This window comes from Semicossyphus pulcher, unplaced genomic scaffold (assembly GCF_022749685.1).
Source record: "Semicossyphus pulcher isolate SPU_LCO1_2020_fin unplaced genomic scaffold, fSemPul1.0.p SCAF_4, whole genome shotgun sequence".
NCBI classification, from domain to species: domain Eukaryota; kingdom Metazoa; phylum Chordata; class Actinopteri; order Labriformes; family Labridae; genus Semicossyphus; species Semicossyphus pulcher.
This window is the reverse complement of record NW_027211715.1, coordinates 33,623,138-33,642,500: the sequence shown is the minus strand read 5'-3', so window position 1 is coordinate 33,642,500 and position 19,363 is coordinate 33,623,138. Positions and strand designations below refer to the sequence as shown.

Sequence of the window (19,363 nt, the reverse complement as noted above, 5' to 3'; positions counted from 1 at the left end):
AAGAGGTAAAAAGTATTAACTGTTGTTATTTTAATTGTATGCAGTGTAAGGTTTATTGCGCTGCAGCTTAAAGCTCAAAACAAAATAAAAACTTAAGTGCGAGCATGAATAATACAGAGACAAAAGCTGTTTTCACGACCTCTCACATGCATTTCTTCTTCTTTATGAACACATTATGTGAGAATGTGTTGTAATAGCCCGTATAAACTGCTCATTAATACAAACACTGCAGTAACCTGCTGCATAAATGTAATGTATCAAACCCCCCGAACGCATGACTGCCTGTGAGACAAAAACGAGATGCTTAAATTATTTTTACAGCGCCTCCGACGGCTGGAATGAAGGCGGTCAAATGACTTGTACCCGAGTCTATCGAGGGACTTCAGAGGGCATTAAAATGCAGCCAGGAGGAGGCAATAAAAAGCCATGTGGTTTTATAGGTGCCCATAAACAGGCGGCAGGACGGGGGGGGATACGGGAGAGAGAGCAGATCTCCCCCGGCCAGAGCGATATCTTTCAGCCCCTCATTCCTTTTTAAACATAAAACCTGGTCCCGAGTCAGTGCACACGGATCAGGCAGGAGGAGGATTTACAGGCCGAGTCTCAGCTCCTGACGGCCCCGAGTACGTCGTCTAACTCTGCAGGCGGAGCAGGATGCAGCTGTCGAACAAAGCATCGATTTACTGTGTAGCTTCAAACTGTTTTGAATTTAAAGATGTTTTTCTTTACAAGTTAAAGTTGTGCCTTTTCATTTTTCCTGCAGTGAAAAGAGGCGGGCAACAAGACTCCGAGGTCATGTCTTCAAATTTAACGAGCAATTAAGGTGATAATGAATTATCTGTCAGGTCATGTTTGACTTCTCAAGTGCAAATATCTGCTGTTCCCTGTTCAAGAGGTTGAGGGGATTTTTCACTTGGCACTGATACTTAAAGGTCAGCTTAGCATGATGTTGTGTCACAGAGCATTGAGCTTCGACTGACACCCTGAAGTGGCATCAGATATCCATCCATCCATTATCTACATCGCTCACCCTGTTTAGGGTTGCAGGGGGGCTGGAGCCTATTCCAGCTGTCACTGGGCAAGAGGCGGGGTTACACCTGGACAGGTCACCTGTCAATCACAGGGCTGACACATAGAGACAGACAACCTTTCACGCTCACATTCACACCTACGGGAAATTTAGAGTCACCACTGAACCTAACAAGCATGTCTTTGGACTGTGGGAGGAAGCAGGAGAACCCGGAGGGAACCCACGCATGCACGGGGAGAACATACACACAGAAAGGCCCACTATGTCTGAACCGGGATTCAAACTAGGAACCTTCTAGCGTGTGAGGCGACAGCTATAACCACTGCACTGCTGTGCAGTCTGCAACAGGTATCAGAGAACCGAACTCCATTTGAACAGCAATAAAATACTTGTTAACTTGTCTGAACCAGCAGACCTGACAAATTCAGACTTTTAATGAAATATATTTAAAGCAAAATGTTAATTTTGGGTTCAAATGGAAGAATTAAGCTGACTTCTTAGATAAAATGAAAATGTGGCTGAGCAGAAAAAGTTATTGCCCTCTTCCCACTGGTCAAAAAAACCCGCTAACACCCGCTAATACTCGGCTTTTTTGCTTCCGCCCGTCTCCGTCCGAGCAGCGCTCGAACATCGTTCCTGATTTGTCGGCGCAAAGTTTGACAAACAGACTGATAACAGAGTAATAGATACAATAAAGACCTAACCACCGTAACATCTTCACTGGTTACTAACCCTGGCTCCGCCTCGTTTGTGACGTCAGATGTTGACGCCGCAGAAAAGAGACCGACAGGAGGATACTTCACTGGCAATGGGAAAAGAGACAATCAGCATCTATAAGCGGGTCTTCCCGGGCCTAAAAAACCTGCGTCAACGCGCTGATTTTGGTGTGGAAGGGGGATTAGATAGAAGAGCTTTAAAACAGGTTTCACTTCAAAATTTGTTTCTCCAGAAATAAAAATCAATCAGGCCTGTTTATACTGTTTGTGTGTGTGTGTGTGTGCGTGTGTGTGTGTGTGTGTGTGTGCGTGTGTGTGTGTGTGTGTGTGCGTGTGTGTGTGTGTGCGTGTGTGTGTGTGTGTGTGTGCGTGTGTGTGTGTGCTGCTGTGTGCTTATTCTTTTACTGCTGACGAGTAAATCCTCCCCAGCTCAGGACGAGAAGCCTCCCGACTCAGCGCAGTGATTCCAAGGCTAATTAGGCAGCCAGTAAAATAAAAGCTTTATTGACAACAGCCCTCCCCGACGGTCCGCCTGGCTGAGCCTCCCACAGCACTCCACCGGCTGACCTGAACCTCCCTCAGATGTATTCCCAGAACTGGATCTGCAGTTTAACAGAGCGGACGGGAGGGTCACCGCCGCGCTGCATCAGAGAATTAAAGCACTGCATTGTGGCGGCCTCCCATGAGCCTCCGCTCCTGTTTTATTCATGCCTGTTTGCCGTGTTTATTCCTATCACCTTCTCCTTTCAGTGAACGACTCAGCAGCTTCACCCGATTCATCAATTTAACACCGGCACCGTGTGGACCTCCATAATTGACTTTCAAAACAGGGACGATAAATCTCACCTCCTCCACAAACAATAACACTGCAGAGATTAAAGACATCAGCATGCAGCGACGGGAAACACATTATACTATCATGCTTTGATCATTCTTTAAGAATATCTGAAAAAAATGATTGTAAATGTGTATAATGTAAACAAATATCTGCAGTGTGAAGAAGATGGAAATGTTATCTCTTCCTGATAAGACGGAGAAGAGGGATTGAAACTGAGCAGCACAATCAGGGGAGAATTGAGGCTTTTATTGTGGAGGTATAAGTCCTGCCATGTGGTCGACAGCCTCTTCCAGCAGTTTCGTATTCGTTAAACATTTCCCTGACTGTTAAATATCTTTTATCTGCTTCTGGAAAAACACTTAGATTGAACTTCAGTGATATTTTTGCCGTTTCTTGCGCTGCTATAACACTTCATCCTCTCCTGGGAGTCTGTTAAGTTTTATCTATTTCTCAACTCTGCAGCCCTGTCTACCACGAACGTGTGCAGAATGTGAAATGTGAATTTGAAGTAACCAATGACAGGTGAGCTTCTGGAGCCTTAGTTTTTGCACAATGTCGCCAACTGTTGGCTTTAGTCGGCCCCCGGTCTGCAGCTTTTAGGCCAACTGGGCATGTAGAACCAGCATCACAGGCTGCAGGCAGAGACATCACTCTGATTAGCAGTTGGCTAATCGGTGCACAAAAAAGACACAAGTGACGAAAGCAGGACGACAACCAGTCCTTTCTTTCCTCCACAAGCAAAACACCAACAGCAGTACCATTTACAGCCTCTTGTCAGACATATACTCGATGAAAAGCTGCAGTTAGTGGTGTCAATTAAGATCGGTCTTCGTCTAAAGACCACTTTTCAAAAACCTCATTCTTGTCTTGAATTTGACCACATTTTTACTCGGTCTCGTCTTGGCATTGGACAAAGAGGACTCACGACATTTCAAAATAGACCAAGGCATCAGTTTACCTGTTCCTTGTCTGATTTATGTCACCATAAATGCATGGGCCAAAACTATCCTGTCCTGTTTAAGTCTCTAACAGGTTCAGGAAGAAAAAGATGTCATTTTAACAAAGAAAGTGAGTATAAGTCAGAACATCTGTATCTGTAGAATGACCCGTTAGTGAGATGTTAGGATGAGGTGACAGCCTGGGTGAGTAAAAGTGAATTGGCTTGAAAGAAAAGTAAAAATAACTTGACCTTTCAAACTGCAGTCCGAGAGCTTTCCTTACAGCCTCCCGGTCGAATATTACATGTTCATCTGCCTGCACTTTAAGAAGCTGTTGTATTTGTCTGTGTGACCTTTTCATTAGCAGTGTGTGTGTGTGTATGTGTGTGTGTCTGTGACAGGGGTTATACTGACAGAATAAATTGCAGACTGTCTGTGCTGCAGCACTTCATTAAGACGTTCGTTACGATGCTCTAATTGGCATGCAGCCCTGCAGCACGCCGCATGGAGCCGCAGACTGAAGCTGTGTTAGACATTCCACACTATACTAGCAGTACGTATCAATGTGGCCTAAATGTAGTATGTAGTATGCAAACAAAAGCAAAATGTGCAGTATGCCAAAAATACCTGGATGTCGGACTGATTCGGAGAAAATCTCTACCTCACCTACTGTATCCCACAATGCAAAGCACTGGAACGTCACAGCAGCAGTTAAAATGACGGACAGCAGCAGCATTCCAGCAGAAGGGGGCGCTATAGCTAAAGAAGCGGCGGTTATTGTTTACTTCTGCCTGGCGTACCATACTACCGCTGTATGCAGTATATAGCATGTAGTGTGTAGTATGTAGTATGTTGTATATAGCATGTAGTATGTAGTATGTAGTATATAGTATGTAGTATGTAGTATATAGCATGTAGTATGTAGTATATAGCATGTAGTATATAGTATGTAGTATGTAGTATATAGCATGTAGTATATAGCATGTAGTATGTAGTACATAGTATGTAGTATGTAGTATGTAGCATATAGTATGTAGTATATAGCATGTAGTATATAGTATATAGCATGTAGTATATAGTATGTAGTATGTAGTATATAGTATGTAGTATGTAGTATATAGTATATAGTATGTAGTATATAGCATGTAGTATATAGCATGTAGTATGTAGTATATAGTATGTAGTATGTAGTATATAGCATGTAGTATGTAGTATATAGTATGTAGTATGTAGTATATAGCATGTAGTATATAGTATGTAGTATGTAGTATATAGCATGTAGTATATAGTATGTAGTATATAGCATGTAGTATATAGCATGTAGTATGCAGTATATAGTATATAGCATGTAGTATATAGTATGTAGTATGTAGTATGTAGTACATAGTATGTAGTATATAGTATGTAGTATATAGCATGTAGTATGCAGTATATAGTATAAAGTATATAGCATGTAGTATATAGTATGTAGTATATAGCATGTAGTATATAGCATGTAGTATATAGTATATAGCATGTAGTATATAGTATGTAGTATATAGTATGCAGTATGTAGTATGTAGTATATAGTATGTAGTATGTAGCATATAGTACGTAGTATGTAGTATATAGTATATAGTATGTAGTATGTAGCATATAGTACGTAGTATGTAGTATATAGTATGTAGCATATAGTATGTAGTATGTAGTGTATAACATTTAGTATATAGCATGTAGCATATAGTATGTAGTATATAGTATATAGTATGTAGTATGTAGTATGTAGCATATAGTACGTAGTATATAGTATATAGTATATAGTATGTAGTATGTAGCATATAGTATGTAGTGTGTAGTGTATAACATTTAGTATATAGCATGTAGTATGTAGTATGTAGTATATATTACAGCATTTCGAACACAGCCAGAGAGGCCAAACAACAAAGCACTGCAATGCTGACTTTAAGCAGGAAGCAGTCAGTGAGGGTGAAGCCTGAAAACTTTTTCTTAAATCAACAGAATTAGGTAATTTCTAATCAAATCTACCTGGAGCCTCTACTGTTACAGGTGTTGTAATCAGAGGCCTGCCACAGCGAGAGAATAAAGAAGAGTGTGTAGAGAGTTTGATCTGTGAATATAAAAACTGCTTCAATGACTTGTTGAGATGAAATACGAAAAGAGATGAAATCAAAGACAGACAGGACGAGAGAAGCAGCCAGAGGATGTTCTGCCAAGTCACAACTCCACATTTCCACATGGGAGACATATGTCATCTCCAGCTAAGACAAAGACAGTGAAATGCACACACACACACACACACACACACTCACACTCACACACACACACACACACACACACACACACACACACACACACACACACACACACACACACTGAAAGAAGGTCAATAAAGAACTGGGGCACATAAATATCAGTGACAAGGACTCATCGTTCTCAGTCTCACTGTGACACGACAGTGAACCAGCACAAACAGAGGAGAGGAAACTGTGGAGCTGTTTCACATTTAAATATGAATGAGGTCTTTGACAGCTTCAAAAGGCAAACGCATTCTCAAGTTCTGCACTGTGACATGATGCTGCCTGTGTCAGTACATTAAATGAAGACAGACTGACACTTAAGGAAATCATTTAAACATGGTCATCTGTTCTCATTTACCTGCCAAGTGAGCATTTACTGTGGCTGAACCATCTCTTTTAGAAAACCTGTTTATACGCTCGTACTATTCTCTCTCCAGGAGTAGCAGAGTCGTGTAAGGCCGAACATATTCTTGCTTTTTAACCTTTGCGTGCACAACCGTCTGCGTCATGAACGTAATTGTCCACATAGTCTATGTCTATGTACTACGCGTGTTAGCGGAGGATACCTCTAGAGGACACACCAGAGAGCTCAGGTCGAATGCAACTACCGTATGTGTAGGATGTAAACCACAGCAGAATAAGTGAACGCTTTTGTGTGTTTGGACAGAACACACCGTCTGCTCCGTCCCCGCTCCGTCTCTCCAACATGTTCCTCCGTGCACGGACGTAACGGTCCCGGACTTGTTCCATTTAGCTTTGCAGGTTTCCACGTCGACTTCTAAAACAGAACTTATCTGTCTGCAGCTGTTTGACAGGCATTTTTGTCTCTGTGCAGCGGCAGTGACACATCGTACAGATGTGGATAATTGTGGACTTGGTCTATCAGCTTGTCTTCAGAACTTTCTGCCATTGTTGTCCCTGCTGCTGCATCCCCTCTGCCTCTACACTGCCCCTACTGGTCATGTGCAGACTGCAGCTCATGTAACGTTAACTTTTGAGGACGTGTACAGCTCTGAACAGATGCAGGGAACACGAGGCAGCCAACACCGAGTTTTCCTCTTATTAAATTCAGCAGGAACAAAATGATTTTGTTTTTTTTCAAATCAAAGAGCAAATGTCTGTTTTTATACTATTACGACTAAGCACCAAGCCTCACTATGTTTTCACTACCATCACAAAGGTGTCAATGTCCCTGAGTATCAAATAGCGCTTAAAAGCACAAGGTCACATCCTCAATCTTTATAGAGAGTAACCGCCCACACGTTACGACGACGGGATCATTTCATTTGTAAACGTTGGGGGGTTTGAGTGTGAGGAGAAGTACAAGCAGACAGTTTGAGCACAAGCAGAGCAAACGGGGACTGACTGAGAGCGAGAGCAGGATTTCACAAGGACAGCATCTCAACGTGAACTCAATAAGTCATGCTCTCAAACTGAAACATCACTCTTGAATAAAGACAGAAAAACAATCCCATGTAACCTCGCTAAAAGAGACAAACACAGAAATCATCACTGACAAAAACTAAAAGATAAAACTAAAGATATCTGCTCCACACATAGATTCATCTGGTCAGTAACAACACTCACACAGTCAATCATTTATACACACACACACACACACACACACACACACACACACACACAGAAAGCCATCAGAGTCCAAACGAAGAGCTCAGAGTCAGACTAAATATAAACCTACAAATGAGGCCTTTTAGCCCGTTAGCTTGTTGAGCCGATGCTGCGATCATCGATCCCCTGAACTCACCGCACAGCAGCGAACGCACTAACACACACCTCGGTGAACACACACACACTTCCACGCTCATCATTACACAGTCGGTGTTCAGGGCCCGCAATTACTGCTCGTGTGTTTCTCTGCCGTCTCCTTGCCTCTCTCGAGGTGTTTGATCTCTCAGTCATTATGGAGTGCAGCGGCGTTTCATCACCTCCCTGATCACATCGATCCACCGCCCGACTCAGCACAGACACACCTCTGCAGACACGGAGACACACTGCCCGGAGCTCAATTAAAAAATAGGATTGCTATTGACAACCTCTGTTTGATATGCATGTGCGTGTGTGTGTGTGTGTGTGTGTGTGTGTCAGAGCCAATCACAAGGTACTGCTGTCAAACTCGTCGCATATGAATCCTAACAAAGTGTGTTGGGTTGAACATAATGGTGCCAAAATTCAGCATTTCTTTTTAATATCTTAGAATCTTATTTTCCCAAATGCTCTGAGTTGGTGCGAGTGAATCAGTGTTTTTGAAATGTACTTTACACCAAATGTCCCCGTTTAGTCGAGCCACTGTAGCACAGGCCTGCCCCCTGCACACAGAACAATGCAGGAGAAACAGCATGAAAACGTATTCACTTACAAACTGAGTCTTAGAGCACGGCGTGATGCTGTAAAGCGTGCAGGCAGGAGGCAGGAGGCAGGAGGCAGGGCAGCAGTTTGTGGCTGCTCCGCTGTCTCAATCAGTCATGACTGTCAGCGAAAAACAGCTGCATGACTTTTGAACCAGGTGGCGTTAAGTTACAAACTGCTCTGCAGCCGGCTGAGACGCCGTGAAGCTCTGACTCATTTACGTTGCTACAGGAGTTAAATGTTCAGCTGCATGAAGAATAAATAAAGCTCAGGCGAGAGCAGGGCACGTGCATGGAGGCTTTTAAATCACAGTGGTAAGATGGCAGAGCGCTCTGTGATGATTACTGTCAGATTTTTGGATGCACGACGGCATCACCTACACATTGGCCCAACCCACAACACACACAGCTCTTCATATTTAGGCAGCCGCACCTGTTCATTCGTGCAGTCAACACCAGTTTTGCATAAGGCTGTGTGATGGCAAGAATCAGGCGATACGACATGCATCACAGTGCAGGTGTTACGATTCAATATATGGCGATATATTGGGATACTGTAACCAAGGCGATGTAATTTATATTATATATAATATATTGAAAGTGAGTGGCTGAACTGGCATCTAGCGCTGGGGATTTAAACAGCACAACACAAAATGAACCACAGCCATGAATCAATACTGCATTTTGATAATCGATACAGTAACACAAAATATGATATTGGGATATTTAAGTGTATCGATATTTTCTTACACCCCTAGCTGTCCACTTGTCATGTCATATCTACCAGAGCGTATTTGTGAGAGACGTTCAGAGAGCAGGCGTTCAGTGCCGTCCTCCTCTCAGGTGATTCAGTGTTTCGGTTAGACGACGGTTACACAAAGAACTCTGAACTTCCTGCGCTGCATTCGGCTCTCACATCGTGTCCAACAAGAAATCACTCCACATTAATGACATGGAGGATGTTGCATTACATTTGTTCAACTTCACCAAGCTCTTCCGATCAAAGCCTCCGTGCAGCATGAACTGATCGAGTGTTCTGGTTTACGTCTAATTGCATCTCTCATTTGCATAAAAGAGGAACAGAGTGTCTCGAGCTACAGGGCTCATCTGCAGATAAAAGACGGAGCTTCCTTATCACAGCGGAGCAGCGCGCTGCATGCGATTAGCCCGTTAGATTCAGCATGAACTCCTGATTACCTCAACATTTGTCCTATATACCTGCAGGTAGATAGTGACGAGGAGACCGTGAGGGATTCATTAGCTTACTGTCATAATTAATGTTGTAAGGAGCCGGCAAACAGCTCCCCTCGAGGAAAGGTAACATGTCACGATGGGAAATGTAAGAAGGTGTTCACAGTCGCACAGCGTCAGATAGTGTTACACATTGATTAGTGCTGTGAGCCCTGTTAGAGCTATAATGTATCACATACTGTTTAATCAGCGTACGGACGTAGAGAGAGGGTGGATGAGCAGCAGAGGAAGAGAAATGATGGATGTGGATGTAAAGAAAGGAAAACACGATTTCTCAACTTTGGGTGAACTGAAGTTATTTTCAAACTACGTCAACTCACTGTCGCGTGTTGTTTAACAGGTATCACTATCAAAGTTTCAGTTTTGCCCAATGATCCGGTTCATAAACATTTCTTCACATGTCCCTCCGCTGTAGATAATATCAGAGTCAGACTTTAAAGCACAATGGGAACCCTGCAGAACCTGATAAAGTGTGGTGTGTGTTTGTGCAGATCTGTTTCCACACTAATGCAGAAGGACATCCTTCGGCTCCTGCCGACCTATAGCTGCTGTTTGAACACAGGACAAATAAACAGTAAGCATATATAGTTCATAAGTGTTAGCTGTGTTACTGTGAACACATTTGAGCAGAATATAATCATGTACAAAATGTCCAAAAATAAAATACAGTTTACTGTAAATGAGTGCTTCATTCAGCTACTTTGTGCTGCTGCTGTTTTCTTATCCTGTAAGTGTCAGAATTAGTTTTCAGACTTCCATCTAAACATTTGTTACAACTAAAAACACGAGCAGAACATGAGATAGAAATATACACCATACATAGAGCAACATTATTAACGTCATTGGAGTTCATACGTCACATATTGTCTCAACTTTTAGCTCCTGTTTGCTTTTCATCAACTAATAAGAATAATAATAATAACTTAGACTTACATGGTGCCTTTCATGGGACCTATAGCCACTTCACAGAGTAAAAAACGAACAGACAACAGAACAAACAAGCAAACAAATACAGCAGAAAGAGATCAATAAAGCTAGCACTGAAACAGGGGAAGGTGGTGGATGATAGTCCACAGGCCGAGGTGAAGAGGCGGGTTTTTGAAATTGCCAGGGAGGCGGCGTTGAGGATCTCTGCGGGCAGAGAGTTCCAGAGGGAGGGGGCATCACTGAAGGCCAACAGTTCGGAGGCGAGAGTGAGGGACGGAGAGCCGGCCTGTATCTGAGGACCGCAGACTCCAGGATGGGGTAAACTAACTGGAGACTAACTAGTTATTCAGGCTGTGTATTTGCAAGAATCTGGACATAAGAAACATATCACCATTTTTGATTCAATATTTTGCGACACTATAAGAGAGGGGAGTATTATTTATTTTGTATCTCACTTTATGGAAACTTTTATAGAATAAAGGAAACTTCAGGATATGCAGAAAGTTTGAGTTAAAGAGTCAAACACTTTAAACTACTTTGGTGTTAGTCCCAGTTCCTTTTACATCCGACATCGTCATTCTAAGCTGAATCCAAAAGGCACCTGGACTTGGGGTCCTGTATGCATTGCATACTAATGACCTACAGAGGCTTACATTTCTAGCTCTGTCCACCAGTCAGTTTAGAAGAGAAGAAGTCCACTTGTCTTCTGGATTAAGCTTAGCATGACCGTGACCTGCATGGCTGAGAACCTTCACAGACATCAAACATCTTAGCACTCCTGTTTTTACATTTAGAGCTGAGAAGTTTCAGGTAAAGAACTTATAAATAAAATAATATCTTTGCATGTAAACTTTTAATTAGGGATGACACTTTTTATTTCTTCAACCTTCCCAGTTAGAAGAGTTAGCCTTGAACTGTTCCTGTCTGCAGTTTGGTGGGCAGGTCGTGAACAGTCGGTTTATTGCAGCGTGTTTGCTAAAATAAAAAGCAAGCAGCAAACTCTGCGATTGAACCGGTGCAGTAAAATGTTCATTGACATCTCTAATTGCAAAATCTGCCTGAAGTCTAGACGACTCTTTCTCACTTTAATTCCAACTTCGAGCAGTTTTACACCCCTGCTACGAGAACACTAAAGTGCTGCATGCCCTCACGGTCAAATGGAGCACTCACTGACTCACTGCATTATATATGACTTCATCTGAATTGGCCGGCGATCCTTAATCAATCCTGTTCCCGGAAGAATATAAAACCCCTGAGCGGTGTTGTTCCAAGCAGAGTGCAGAAACAGAGCGGGGCGTGCCCGAGTGTCAGCAGCGATGGAGGCTGCAGATCGGTTAGCTTCCCTCTGCACAGGCCTCCCTGCTGCTGCTGCTGCTGCTGCTGCTGATGATGATTTGTGACTGCAGGAGTGTGGCATGTCAGTGAGCCAGCCAATCAATTATTCAGGACAAAGACAACCTTGTGTGACTGATGGATGGATAGATGGATTGATGAATGGGCGAGTGGCTGAGCTAGCGCATATGCTATAACTAAAAGTATCAGCACAGCGAGCAGGGACGTACAGAGATGGAGAACAATATTTACCCGAGCGCAGAGTGGTATGGACGTTATTTATGTAAGCCGGACCAAACCCACTTCCATAAAACAGATGGGCAGCCAGACAATTAAAGAGAGCGGGGAGGCGGCAGAGGAAGCCGAGGAGAGAACATTGCTCTGCGTCTGACCTATTTAGCAAATGAAGAGCCGTAAACACAGCAGATCAGAAGTCACTCTGCAGCAGACAGCCGGGGCTAAAACTGAGCTAACCACCCCAACCCTGTAAAAAGGCTAATCAAAGCCTGCAGCGTTCAGAATAGCTTTTAAAGCGGGGCAGCCTGTTTCAAAATGCTTTTATATTTCGGGTCCTTGTTACCGCCTGTTTCTGCTCAGTCTAAATAAATCATCAAACATCCAGCTGCACAGAGCAGATACACACAACACACACGCTGGGGTACTGTATGCACTCTAACCAGGAGATGCCGGAAGACGTAATAAACAGTAGATCTCAACTAATACTCTATCATGCAAAAGCAGCCCAAGTGCACGGTGAAAAGAGCTGCTGGATCACATCAGGAGCCACAACATGTCTGCATGTTCCTGCGACCTGCAGGGTCACAGGAAATATGGTCATTGATCTGCAGCTCCCAGAGTTCATGCAGCAGTTTATGGAGGGCAGGGTGGAGGGTGCAGCTTCATCACCAACACGCAGGAGTCCAGATACATGTAAGGATTCCTACAGCATCATAATTCAGACCCAGACTTAAAGGATTATAAGTCATTTGTAAACAAACATCTGCTGCAGGTAATGATTATTTTCTTATCAAGATAATCTGCAGATTATTTTTTGTTTCTTCAACTAATTATTTGATTTGGAAAAGGTCCAAATATAGGGGGAAAGTCATCATGTCCTACAGCGCAAGATTACACTTGTTCCAGTAACGATAGAAAACAGAAGCCGACACAGCCTTTGCATTTGCAGTATATAGTATTATTACAGACTGGGTGTCTGTGGCGACATTGCGGATAAAAATCACAAGCGGCAACCAGTTGGTGACCGATTTCTATCAGCCAGTGGTTGGTCAGCCTGAGAGGGTAGGCGGAGCTAAGCGGCTGCTTTTCCGCTCTCTGCAAGTGTTGCGAGTAAACAGTAATCTACTATGGCTGAACTAACAAAGAAAAGATGGATGACTACAGATACAACTTCAACAAGAAGTGAAAATCCAAAGAAGAAGAAACAAACTCGACGCTCAGATGAAACAAACAGTCTGAAAAGGAAAGCGACCGTCAGCCAGGAAAATCAAGAGTTACAACCGGAGCCAACCGTGGACGTCACACATGCAGCACTGTCTGGATATCTGGGAAGCGTGCTCCTGCAATTACCGCGTAACGCAACTGGTTGTAATCGTCGATATTACAACTTTAATTAATATTATAAATTAAGTACAGAAAAAAAAAACAACATGTTTTTCACACCCTTCAGCGGGGACAGGAAGTCAGGTGGACCGTAACCAAACTGCTGCTCATGTTCAGTTTGTTTTTAGGTAAGGATCACTACAGTGTCCTGAGACAAGTCATGTTAAAATAACACAGCTGTTAAAAATATTAATGGTTTTTGTAGTATTTTCAATTACACTTGTATGGGAGGGGTACTTGTTATCAGCCAATATTAAAGCCGCTGTGAGGAACTTTAGACTTGTGTTGATTTTAGCGCCCCCTGTGGACAACGCCATACCTCTTATCTGTTTGCTGATTTTGTCCTGTACATGCAAAGTGCTGGTTTTTAACAGAAATCTCATCCCGCTTTCTTTAACATGTATCACTCACTCAACATTTGTGCCCTGGAAAATGTGAACAAAGGCAGCGTGCAGTTAATCGCTTAGTCTGATGCCTACCCCCCCGACAGCGGTTTCAGTCATCAAAAATAACAATATAGAAATAATCAGTCGTGTCCCTGATGGTCTGGTTTGCTTTTTTGTTCTTATAGAGTCACCAGAATTAATTTCAGTCTGTTTCATTACCAGCAAAAAAAAATCCTTTAAATCAAAGCATCGTAATCAGAACATGAAAATGTCATGAAACGAGTGATCAATCTGTGCAGCAGTCAAAGCACCAAACCAACAACTATTTGTTATGTAAGAGTTTCCCCTTTTCCCATCCAGTAACTGAACGTCTTAGCTCTGAAACAATCACGCTCTGTAGTACAGATTATTTAAGACGCTGATGAATGGTGATGGGTACTTATTAACACTTTTCACCGGGGCTGGGCCGTCCATCGGTCATGGCTGATCGTCGATAACTGAGCCATCACTGTCACCATTTGATTTAAGAGGCAAAGACAACGACGTCCATCACAACATCTCACTCTGGATATTGTCATATGCCAATTAGGCAAACAAGACACAGCATGTGTATCAATTATGAGGCTCATTCACAGATCTGTGCTGACATTTCATTATGGCCCTCACTCCCTCTGAGAGCTGAGAGTATGACTCATTTAAACTGATAAATGGACCGCACTTATATATCTCGTCTTCTAACTGCTCAGAGTGCTTCACATGTCTTTCACACCATTAACAAATGCATTCATACTCTGATCGTGGGTGCTCAACACAGTGTTACAATTTCATGTAGCAGACGCTTTTGTCCAAAGAACATCTGAGAGCTAACACAACACGAGCAAGAGACAGGAGGGAACAGAGTCCGTACGAGCCAACAAGGTTCTCAGTCTGTTTGGGGTTCAGTGTTTTGCCCAAGGACATTAAGACATGCAGACTGACCCGCTGATCTTCTCATTAGTGGACAACCTCAAGATAAACAGCCGACTCAAGATGAGATGGCAAAACGATTGAATGTGCAGTTCCAGTCTGAGCATGAAGATAGCAGAGAAGAGTGAATGTATCAGCAGGAGAACCACACGCGCTTCCACAGGATCTTTCCTTTGGAAGACTAACACCCAATGAGTCCAGTGAAGAAGAGGAGATACTCTGTTCTGCTGTGTGACCGAGGGGTTTGGCTGAACTGGAGCTGGAGGATCAGGATAGATCTGCTCAGCAGCACGCACAGCTGCAGGTTATCTGCTGATCAGGAGCTGGATTTACAGGCCTGCTGGCAGTGAGCCGGTGCGGTGTAAACTACGTAGCCATACTGAAGGCGGTCTATATTTGCAGGGTGTGTATGAGAAGTTTATGAGCTTAAAATTCCTTTGCCTCACATGGTATCTACTGACGGTTTTCTCCCAGGTTTGGAGTCGGGCTCCTCTGTGTTTGTCATTAAAGGGGAATCTACACAGGTATCGTATTTGAAGCGTGTTTTTGACACCCGTGTGCCAGGACAGAACCGCTCCACTGCTGCAGTCTCCACCAGCCGCACGGTATGCTGCACGGGATGGAACGGTGTGATCTCTTCAGTTTGGCCAACTTCGATTTCAGTTTCCTGTTGACGTTATTGATGAGCAGGTAAGATTCATTTGACAGAGCAATGTACATTTACAACATCTGGGTAAACAATTAATTTATTCTCATTTGATCCTGAACTTATGCACAATTAAGAAAGAAGTCTCCAACTTGCTTGCGAAGTTGTCTTCTAATACGGTACACTTTTTGGCGTTACTGCCCCTCCCCCCATTTATGGCCAGGAATCGCAACTAACATTGGCTAACTTTGAGACTCATCTTTGCTGAAGTCGCAGCCGGTGCAGATTGCAGAATAGATGCTGCCGTGACGCTTACGTGTCGCGCACGTTCCTCTGACGCCACAGCGTCGGTGTAGAATCCCCTTTAGCAATGCTGGGAGCATCCTCCAAACTCAGCTGTAATGGCGCGGAGGCAGAGATTTCCAGGGCTAATATCTCAAACCGGAACTCATAGAAACCACAACTATCTGCACCTGAACTACTGGTACCTGGATCACTTTACTGGGTCATGGTATTGCTAAAGTTAATAGTTTTTAAAAATGTTCTAAAGAGGTCAAGCACCAGCTCCAGAACGGACTGGAAGAACTAACACAGACTTTTCATTTCAAACTGTATGAGCATCTTCAAACTGGAGCTTAAGTTACACGTCCTGTCCGTGCTCAGATCGGACCAGGAACAACTTGAAATGAAACAGATATACACAGAGCTGCTCACAACGATATTTGACCTGATGTTAAAGTCCAACAACTTGTTTTAATGCTAACACTGAAAAAAATTCATAGTTGATTTTGCTAATGTGGATTTGATGAAAAGCGCTCTCCTGTTGATTAATATCCAACTGATAAGCCACCAAAAAACTCCACACAGAAAACCCAATCATCCGCATGATGTGTTAATCCTGTTGGTGCAGCACTCACCTGAAGCAGCAGCTGCTCCGGGAGGCTGAGGGCCCACAGCGGTCTGCGACCCCCCGGGGAGCGGTGGTACAGGCCTGGGCCAGGATTTAGCTGCAGGTGGGCTGACCCTCACCACCCCGACGTACTCCACAAAAGTCCCTGGAAAGTCTCCCTTTTCCTTGGTCCTCTCGTTGGTGCCGTGCAGCCAGCCTTTGGGGGTGCGCTCGTCCCCCTCCTGGTAGTCCAGCCCTGGCACCGCCATCAGCGAGGCCTTGGTGACGGTGAGCAGGTCGCCCGGCTGGAGGCTGATGTCGTCGCCGCGCTCACGCTTGTACTCAAAGAGCGCCCGGTACTGGAAACTGTCAGATGCCATGCTAACAGGAGTTCATAGGCTGGTTCTAAAGCCAAGATTACTGATGTTGCCTGAGATTTACTGCGGTAAAAGTGAAATAAGCGGCTTGAAAAAGCAAACAGAAACTCTGTTAGTTAAAAAATCCCTGAGGAGAAACTGGAACTCAACCTTAAACCTGGGAAACCTGTGAAGGTGCCTGAGATTTGCTGTGTCGTGCTGACTTGGTTGACACAGTGGAAGTGATAAAAATCTGATCCCTGAGGTGGAATTTGACACCTTGTAGTCCTACAACTCACTGACGAGCAGGTCCAACCTTCTTCGTCCAAAAACACGAGTCCTCTGAGTGCAAAGACACTATACTGAACAGTCGGCCGGTCTTTGCTTTGATGTTGCAGATTTGATTAAATATCTGTGCAGTTCCTTAAATCCACTTCATGAATTTAGTTGCAGCCCTCTTGTCTGAGGCCTGCTTGCTTCTCTTATCCAAATGGACACACTGAAACACGAGCCACCACACTGTGCCTGCGAGGGGAGAGGAGAAAGAAGAGGAGCAGGAGGGGGTGGGGGGCTGGATAGGTCTGGAGACAGGAGGGTGGCACAGTTCTGTAGGACGGGGCGACCTCCAGACGATGCCCCAAAGCTTCTGCGGGTTTGTCCGATGTTAATGAAAAAGTGTTCAAAGCCAAAACTGAGTGTACTGTACTGTCACACACACACACACACACACACACACCTGAGGAAATCCACTGCAGTGCAGAATTTGGCTTCTTATTGGGAGCGCCCCGTGTGCACTCTTCTGTATGAAATCCTGCTGTTTCACCTCTCTCGTCTGTGCAGCCTCCTGACGCAGACAGACACTCCTGCAAAGTTCAGGTGAAGTCATAAGGTTACCATCACACACTTTGAACAAGTTAAGGTTTAAATGAAGGAAAATGTTCATAAAAAACGAGGCTTAAAAGTGTTTTAGCAAGTCAGAGATTAATGAAGGGCAGAGCATCAGTTAAAGTAAATATAAATAAGGAAAACATCCTGATAATGTGCCTCACCGCTCCACTGCTGTTACACACAGACTATCTGTTACAACAAGCGTGACTAGGCGAATATGAACTTCAGACAGCGTGCTCGACTAAACTCGTCCTGCGCCAGTCTGCCCTGCTGTCTGCCTGCAAACACGCCGCAAACTCACCGCTCAAACTGCCCGGACGAGCCCTGGTTCTGCTCGGACGCCTCGGTGCACAAACTGCCCGCTTCCAAACGACCTGAACCCCGCAGAGCGAGCCCAGACATCCGTGAAGCCCCGTCAGGATGAAACGGTTGGCGTGGCTGGTCCCGCAGACAGGCAGCCTGCTCGGTGCTGTAGTGAGCGGCAGTGCTGATGTCAGTAAACCCCTCCTCCCTCCTCCTCTTCCTCCTCCTGCCGTCTGCAAATTATGCCAGCCAGCGGCGGGGACGGGACGGGTCGGTGTGGCGCACCGCCGCTGCAGCAAACACCGCGTGACCCGGTTGAGCTCTGAGTTTCCGCTGCATTTGTTATCTCTTTTTTGTCTGCGTTATTTTGTTACACAGACACGAGGGTGTCTGGGAGTATTGGATGTTCAGAGAGGTGATGAATTATGTAACAACTCTCTGACCTGGAAAATACTCGCTGCGCATATGAGCCGTTTTTTAGGAACAAATAAATAAATAAAAAGAAACAGAACATGCAGGGATGAGACTATAGGAGGTGGATAATAGGGGAACAGTGCGGTGTTGGTTGGTGTCTACAGTGCGCACATGACGCAGCAGCAGACAGCGGCAGACTGCTGCGTCATCAGGTGCGCACATCTCCTGCTTGGAGCTGCAGAGCACATTCAGGTACAACGTGTACGGAGCAGAGAGGAGAGCGAGCCCATCTCAATTCTGTCTGCGTGAAGCGGAATGAAAACAAAAGTGTTGACACCTTACAATAGTATATTACATATGATTATTTTTTAGATAAAAATCTACAAAAATAAAAGTTTATCTCTTTATTTTCCTTTGTGAGCTTTTGGTTGTAAAAGAAAGATGGCGGATTATTCTCAGTTTAGAAATTTGTCAAAAACAAACAAACATAAAAACTTTATTAAATCTCAGGTGAAAGTTAAGATATATAAAAATACGTCCAGCAAAAATGTAATCTCTTCTTGGTGAGGTGATTTAGGGCTATCAGGGATGTGCTTGGTTCTTGATCAGAACTTATATTTGTTGCATTGTCAGGTTTAGCTACTACCTCCTCGCGGCCTGTTCGCTGTCTGTGAGTCGGCTGATGAAGCTCTTGTGTTTAGACAAAGTCCTGGCTCTGAAAACAGATACAAACTAAGTGACATGTAGTGAACCCTGTTCCACATAAATTCTGCTTAAGATGCTGCTGTGACTTTAGCCAAGGTAGTGAGGGTTGGGAGCACCCCTGTGTGGAGCTGGTTTGCTGGCTAAGAGGCCGTCCTGTCTTCTCTTCATGTTAGCTTTGCAGCACCAACTGTAGCTACAGGTTGCTAACCCACTTTGCTAACATCAGTTACATTACTTGCTTGCAGGGTATCTGCCATACAAAGTTTGTGGGGTTTTTAGCCACAATCTAATCAACAATATTCACAATATCACCTCTCTCTCTCTCTCTCTCTCTCTCTCTCTCTCTCTCTCCAGGTTTGCACATCACACCTTTAAAATTAAATTAACGTGCGATAGCAGCAGTGCAACAGAGTCAGTAATGGAACAAAGTATTACAAATGCAGATTGTACATAAGAGATACGAGATTTCAATAGTTTACAGAGAGGTACAGAGTT

General features: G+C 44.0%; 1 protein-coding gene across 1 annotated transcript in view; it reads right to left on the bottom strand.

The window, feature by feature from the left end:
- The window catches only part of pik3r3b (phosphoinositide-3-kinase, regulatory subunit 3b (gamma)), a 217,059-nt gene extending 199,228 nt beyond the window's left edge, over nucleotides 1–17,831 (bottom strand). Inside the window, exons 1-2 of the mRNA XM_069679827.1 lie at nucleotides 17,748–17,831; nucleotides 16,231–17,421 (exon numbers count right to left, since the gene is read on the bottom strand). Coding sequence (XP_069535928.1) covers nucleotides 16,231–16,582 — 352 coding nt within the window. The 5' untranslated portion in view covers nucleotides 16,583–17,421; nucleotides 17,748–17,831. The remainder of the gene's footprint in view (nucleotides 1–16,230; nucleotides 17,422–17,747) is intronic.
- Nucleotides 17,832–19,363: the final 1,532 nt, after the last annotated feature.